The 7,410-nt window shown below is 40.3% G+C and overlaps 1 protein-coding gene across 1 annotated transcript; it reads right to left on the bottom strand.

Moving 5' to 3' along the window:
* On the bottom strand, positions 1 to 1,556 carry Hbg1 (hemoglobin subunit gamma 1). Its single transcript, NM_172093.2, has 3 exons — positions 1,410 to 1,556; positions 1,057 to 1,279; positions 1 to 251 (listed from the first exon to the last, which is right to left on the bottom strand). The coding sequence occupies exons 1-3, from the start codon at positions 1,499 to 1,501 to the stop codon at positions 123 to 125; spliced, it is 444 nt and encodes a 147-aa protein (NP_742090.1). The 5' UTR covers positions 1,502 to 1,556; the 3' UTR covers positions 1 to 122.
* Positions 1,557 to 7,410: the final 5,854 nt, after the last annotated feature.

A 7,410-nucleotide genomic window follows, 5' to 3' on the forward strand; every position in this document is an offset into this window, starting at 1 on the left:
TTAAATTATTTAAAATTAATTTTATTAAACAAAATTTGTGCTCTCAATGCCCAATCCAGTCCCCATGGGCTCAAAGGGAGTATAAGAGACAGAATGGATTGCTGGTCTACTGGAATGGAAATTTAATGGTACTTGTGGGACAGAGCATTGGCCACACCCATCACCAGCTTCTGCCAGGCAGCCTGCACCTCTGGGGTGAATTCCTTGGCAAAATGAGTAGAAAGGACAATCACCAACATGTTGCCCAGGAGCTGTAACAAAATGGCACATAGGAATGATAGGTAAAGATTCAAAACCATGACATGTAAAAATTATATTCCTTGAGGATTCCAAGCCCTCACTACCTACCACTTCATCTGTGATACACTTGACAACTGAATTACATGACTCCTCTTGTACCCACCCTACCCAACTGGCTATATCTGTACCTTTTCTCATCCTGCTCTTTTTTTACATCCTTCAATCCTTATGCCCTGTCTCATTCATCAGTGGCCAAAGCCCATGATTGCAGTACGAGATACTTAGTAGAGTTGAGTGTCCAACCAGTGAGAATGAAGCCTTAAATTATGACAATGCTCAGTGGGAATGTAAAATATTTAGAAAGTTTGTCAAGATGTTAAGAAAAATCTGTATTTTGATTTCCTGTCAGATCTTCCATAAGGGGTTGATCATTAAGAATAAACCAATAAATTAAGTTTTTTTTCCTTTCTAATGGCAAGATATCAAATTCAAATTCAGTTTCTGCTTGCATAGATGTACTAATTTCTAAAAACCTACTCCTTAAAAACAAATACGGTATTTGAACGCTTCGTTTCCAATGCTAGGAATCAAATCCAAGGCCCAAGCATGGTGATAGCTCAGTCTAACCTGCACCCCAATCCTTGTCTTCCACAATACTTGGACAGCTAAACATTAATTAGGACTTCTACCACGTGGTCACTGACGTGAGTTCTGGATCTGTGCACTCTAGCATCTGTCAAGGCATTACCAATCACAATCTCAACTCCAAGTATTGTGACTAGTAAAATTCATAAGGAACACATTCTCAGAACTGACCTTGAAGTTCTGAGGATCCACATGAAGCTTGTCACAGTGTAGCTCACTCAGATGAGCAAAGGTCTCCTTGAGGTTGTCCATGTTCTCAACTGCCGAACCTAGAGACGTCAGCACTTTCTTGCCATGGGCTCTGATCCGGGGGTTACCCATGATGGCCAGAGCAGAAGAGAGGTTTCCAAATTTGTCAAAGAATCTCTGAGTCCATGGGTAAACAATCAGGAGCCTAAGATACAGGGCATTAGCAGTTAAAAAGTCAGAGTGTGTCCCAAACCCCTAAAGGAAGCTTGAAAATTTCTGCCATGAACAAGGACAATTTCCCTCCATTCCTCCCCAGTCCTGGTCTCTGACCCTACCTTCCCAGGGTTTCTCCTCCAATTTTTTCCAAGTCCACTTTTTCCCATATGCTTATGATAGCAGCCTTCTCCTCAGCTGTGAAGTGAACCATGGTGTGAGGTCTAGAAGCTTGGAGATGATCTCAGGTGTGCAGAAGCAAGTGTGTTCAAGAGGCTGAAGGCCTGTCCTTTTATTCTTCACCCTGGACCTTTCCCCCCTTCCCCATCCCCAGGACTCCGAGACTATTGGTCAAGACAGGGGTGGGGTCCAGTAGGGTAAGGCTTAGATAGCATTCCTACAAAGATAGTGTCGAGTAGGGCCCCTGCCTCGGAGAAAGTGACCCTCCAGCTGCAGGTTTTTTCTTTTCTTTTTTTTTTCAGTTTTCACGGAATTTACCCTTTTTCTTTTCTTCTTTCTTTCTGTTTGGTCCCTTCTCCCAACAGATTTGTAAAGGTATCTTTTCCATTCTTTCCTTTTCATTTCAGACTTAGATGGAGTAGTAGATTAAAGTTCAAGCATAGACAAAGATAAGAAAGCCCCAGTGAGTCTGAGGATCTCTGTAGGCCTGTGACTTAGGACATAAGTGACAGAAATATGCCTGTTACTTACAAGCCACTAATGACAAAGAAATGGTGTGCAAACCATTGAATGCATTTTCTGTAGTTTTAGGCTATGATCTTCCTAGTATCCACAGCCCCAGAAAAGCAATTCCTAATGCATTACAGTTTGTGAGTAAATAATACTTACTGTGTTGAAATACAGCATGTCTCCACATTTACTTCTCTCATACATGAAAACAGAGCAATTTACTCTATGTACATGTTTCCATGATCCACCCCGTGAATGAACTGTGCTGTCACCCTGCAATTGGCAGCCCCCAGGAAAAGTGTATCCGCTTGGTGAAAAAGGTGTGAATTTAGCCTTCTCTATGCTCATGACTGGTTAAATATTAATAATGCTGAGTGACCAATCTTTCAGGTATATTTAACCAGCCTGTTTTCACTTTTTGTGTGTTTGTAACCTAACTCTGAAGTGACAGGTGATATTTCCATGCAGTAACATCCACATGCACTATCGCAGCTAGGATAGAATTATGTCCTATGTATTATGAATTCATCCCTAGCAGTGACTTTCTACTGACAGCTTTTAAAGTTTTTTAAAGATTTTTAAAAGAGATTTTTTATTTGTGTGGTGGTAAAGAACCCATGGCATGAGCAACAATAAGCTAGGATCTTCCTTCCTTCCTTCCTTCCTTCCTTCCTTCCTTCCTTCCTTCCCCCCTCCCTCCCTCCCTTCCTTCCTTTTTTCTTTTAATAATAAATTTCATCTTTTTTTATAGTCCAGTCATTATCCTCCTCCCAGTCTGCTCACTGTTCCTCATCCCTTCCTCCTCTCTTATCTATAAGAGGATGTCCCTTACCACCACCACCAGTCTTCCCTTCTCCCTGAGGCCTCAAGGGTTAGGTGCATTGTCTCTCACTAAGGCCAGACCAGACAGTCTTTTGCTGTATGTCAGGGGCCTTGTATGGGCTGGTGTATGCTGCCTGATTGGTGGCTCAGTATCTGAAAGATCTCAGGGGTCCAGGTTAGTTGAGATTGCTGGTCTTCCTATGGGGTCACCCTCCTCCTCAGCTTCTTCTAGCTTTTTCCTAATTCAAACGCAGGGGTCAGCAGCTTCTGACCATTGGTTGGGTGTAAGTATCTGCATCTGACTCTTTCAGCTGCTTGTTGGGCCCCTCAGTGGGCAGCCATTCTAGGCTCCTGTCTGTAAGCACACCATAGCATTAGTAACAGTATCAGGCCTTGGAGCCTCCCCTTGAGCTGGATCCCAATTTGGGCCAGTCACTGGACCTCCTTTCACTCAAGCTCTTCTCCATTTTTGTCCCTGCAGTTCTTTTAGACAACAACAAATCTGGGTCAGAGTTTTGACTGTGGGATGGCAACCCTATCCCTCTACTTGATGCCCTGTCTTTCTACTGGAGGTAGACTCTACAAGTTCCCTCCCCACTGTAGGGCATTCCATCTAAGGTCCCTCTCTTTGAACCCTGAGAGTATCTTACCTCCCAGGTCTGGTATATTCTAGCACTATGATCATTTAAAAAGAATTCATTTGTGAGATGACAAATATGTACATCCATATTCCTTTAGCATCTATTTCCATGGAGGATACTTAGAAGTCCTGAGTTTAAACTTCCAACTACATTAACCAGTAAGCTTCAGTTGTTCTTCAGCAGACTATGGGGGGCAATTTTCTACAAAATCTTATTAATTAGTTCATGTCTTTTGATAATACTGCCCGTGTCATGTTTATGCAAAATCTGGAAACTGTTCCTTTATGACAACTAATTCATGTAATGTCAAACATTCACTCAACCATTATTAGTCTCATAACTATGTCATAATTATATTATCAGTCCTGGGATTTATAATGTATGAGTGACAAGACAGAACTTTAGGCTCATTCATGAGGAGATAGAAGATACAGAAATGAATAAGTAAATCAAACAAAAAAGTTTTTTATATGCTACTCATAGGAAGAAAATTAACAATTGGGATTCACAAGGATAGGTCCTGGGAGTACGGGAATTAGTTTCTCTATGTAATGAGGAATTAACTTTGTTTTGTACAGAATGACTAGTAACCTGTCATAGAAAGATCCTGGTAAAATGTCATAGCGAAGTCAGTGTTTTGAAAGAAGAAGAAAATTAATATTTCTGTGACAGTGAAGCTGATAATGTCCATATGCATTGAATATAAAAATAATAAAGAGGACCATGGTGAGTTTGTTGTTGCAGTACATATAATCTAACAGAGGAACCCATCTTCCATGGTAGAAATGAGAAGCTGTAATTACATAACCTCTAAATACTGCTCATTTCTGATGCAATACTATTCTAGGGACACAATACTTCTCTCAAATCATCTTACTGCAAATGTATACTGACTATCATAGGCTACATAGAATGGCACATGTCTTTAATCTCAGCACTCAGGAGAAGGAGGCCAGCACATCTCTGTGATACTGAGGCCAGTACACCGTCTACATAGTAAGTTCTAGGCCCTACCCAAGCTATAGAATATGGCTTTGTCTAGAGAAATAAAACAAGAAGAACCGTTATATTCTGACCTGAATATGTGTGTACATATATGAAGAATTATTTTTAGTTATTTTTTTAATATTGGAGTGGTTATAGGCATATCTAGCTCTGAAACATGTAGTGAATATACTCTCTTCCCACCACTGCATAATTACCATCCTTCATCTCCTGACATCTAGAGCCAAAATATTCATGATGGCAAGAAAAAAAATGTATAAAAGAAATGGACATGTCTCATATTGACAGGTCCAGTAGAAACTAATTTGAGTGTCATAATCAAGGCCTAAATTTTGTTGTTCTTGTTGTTGTTTTGTTTTTGTTGTTGTTTTGGATTTTTAAAACCTATTTATTACCATAATAAAATGCAGACAAAACCAGAAAGGTCAATGTTGCTGATAACCTGAAACTACAAGAATGATTGTTCTTTCATCTTTAAAGTGGACAAAGGCAACTTAAAATACTATCCACCAGACACACTCTGGTCAATCTGTGATGGAATCAGGATGTGAGGAAATAGTTACATTAGCCAAGATGTGGTTCTCTAACTTCTACAATTTAAAGATCCCAATCCTTGACAAGAGATTGACTACGGATTGAATTTCTTTGGGCAGCTTTAAATTCTCTCAAGTGTGGTTCACCCACATGAGTCTCCCAAGCCAACATAACTTTGTATAGTTACATCCACTCAAGATTTGTGATTTCATCCTCTACTAATTCTGTTTTCTTCGCATATATTCTGGTAAATCTGACACTATGTCTCCCCCATCTCACCTTTGGTTATCACCTCAGGTTACATGCCTTGCTTAACCTCTTCATTTTAAACTTTTATATCACTGTGATTGTTCCTATGCATTTAAATTAATTTGGATCCATAAGGAGGGTATTTTTCTGAGTAATTCTGTTTCTTGAGTCAGTCGTCCTGAGACCGCTTACTCTCTACTAATCAATTCACTTGGTGTCTTTAGTTTAGAGCTATGGGAAATGAAATTCCTAGCAGTCCACATGTTAAGACAGGGCTCAGCACCAGGTTTTTGTTATTCATTCTGAGGCAGTGACTCACTGAGCATGGCTGAGCACGGTAGGTTGGCCTTGAACTCAATTCGTAGCTTAGGCAATCCTTGAAACTGACATTTTGCTTAGCCTTTCAGGTAGTGGAGCAACAAGCAGGTCTCACCAGGTATGTGATATTGCTTACTACTTAGTAAAGTGTTAACATTGAGATTTTTTTTTAAATAACGGTCCCTATTGTCCAGTTTTGCCAGTATTTTATCTCTTCAACACCTTTCAGTTTTATACAAATCATCAAGATCTAGTTCACTGACCTTAGATAACAGAACTTTTTAGTATTTGTATAGACATCTGAGTATGAAATTTTTATGCCCACATGACCTGAGAAGGTTCCACTTACATTCTTTCTCTATCATCATCCACTGCTCATATGGTCACACAGATAAGCACAGTGGTTGCATTTCTTAGCTTTCATTCCTCCTTGAGACAAGGAATGCCTTCAAATACCAAGGCTGCAGTTGTGGCTTCATTGAAAACTTTTCTTCAATATTTACTGCTTTCTATCAACTTGTCCCTTTTCTTACATGGGTCTCAGAGGACACCCAACAAAGTATCTGCTGGAGAACATTCATTCACGTTGATTCAGTTTTTTGTTTTGTTTTATTTGTTTTTGTATTTTTTTTATTAACTTGAGTATTTCTTATATACATTTCGAGTGTTATCCCCTTTCCCGGTTTCTGGGCAAACATCCCCCTCCCCCCTCCCCTTTCTTATCGGTGTTCCCCTCCCCATCCTCCCCCCATTGCCGCCCTCCCCCCAACAATCTAGTTCACTGGGGGTTCAGTTTTTAAGAACAAATACTTCCCTTAGAGTAATTGAGTTCAGTTCTCAGCATCCATAGCTTTCAACCATCTGTAACTCCAGTTCAAATGGATCCTGACGCTCATAGACTCTTGTACTCATATGCACAAACCCAAACACAGATAGACACAGAGACACTTGATTAAAAGAAATAAATCATGTTTTCTAGTCAGCTACTGGGTGGAGCCTCTAAGAGGACAGTGATGCTAGGTTCCAAGTGATGCTAGGTCTGCAAGCATAATGGAGTATAGGGTCAACCAGAGGGGATAGGTCTGTCTGTCTCTAGAGCTGTTGACTGTATGTCGAATCCATTCTCCATAATGGGCAGCCTTGTCTGGCCTCAGTGGGAAAGATGTGCCTAGCCAGGCAGAGATTGCGGGGATACCCTAGAGAGGACCAATCCTTCCAGAGGAGAACAGGAGGGGGGATATCAGAAGGGACTGTGTGAGGGAGGTATGGAGGAGGCAGCAGTAAAGATGTAAAGTAAATAGATTAATTAGTGGGGAAAAAAGAAAAGAAAAAAGTAAAAAAATTATAATAAAAGTAAATTACTTTTAAAAATAAAAAACCCCAATACATTAATGTGATCATCTCAGGCTGGGCATCAGATCTCTCTAAAGCTTTGTCTTAATTAAATGACACATATCACAGAGAGCAGGCAATCAGTTGCCATGCTTTTCTTCACCCGATATACTAGCTTTTCGTGGCTGCCACACAATTTATTCTTCAGGGAATTAACACTTTGCATTTGTACATGAGAATTTCCCCAACTTTTCATCTTTTCTGGGGCCCCAGAAAAATTCTATAACATCTACTCTCCTCTCCTAACTGCCAACACAGTTTTCAAAGAAACTTCTGTGTCTCTCCCTTCCTTTCTGTCCATCAGTCTTTTTTCTTTAAACACAAAAGGAACAGATAGGACAAAATATGACTCATGGATTACTGAGGAGAATGGACTTTATTAAGTAGAAGTCTTGCTTGCAGAGACCAGCAGAGTGGTCATGTGTAGGACAGAGCTGGGGATATGCAGAATGCTGGAAGTCAGGGAAGGGGC

This window comes from Rattus norvegicus, chromosome 1 (genome assembly GCF_021556685.1).
Source record: "Rattus norvegicus strain SHRSP/BbbUtx chromosome 1, alternate assembly SHRSP_T2T, whole genome shotgun sequence".
Classification (NCBI taxonomy): domain Eukaryota; kingdom Metazoa; phylum Chordata; class Mammalia; order Rodentia; family Muridae; genus Rattus; species Rattus norvegicus.

Bases quoted from the DNA above. Each gene is read 5' to 3' on its own strand.
- Hbg1 (NM_172093.2), bottom strand. From the start codon at position 1,501: ATGGTTCACTTCACAGCTGAGGAGAAGGCTGCTATCATAAGCATATGG. The intron at 1,280-1,409 runs GTAGGGTCAGAG...CCTGTATCTTAG, and splicing joins GGAGGAGAAACCCTGGGAAG to GCTCCTGATTGTTTACCCAT. The intron at 252-1,056 runs GTCAGTTCTGAG...ATTTTGTTACAG, and splicing joins TGGATCCTCAGAACTTCAAG to CTCCTGGGCAACATGTTGGT.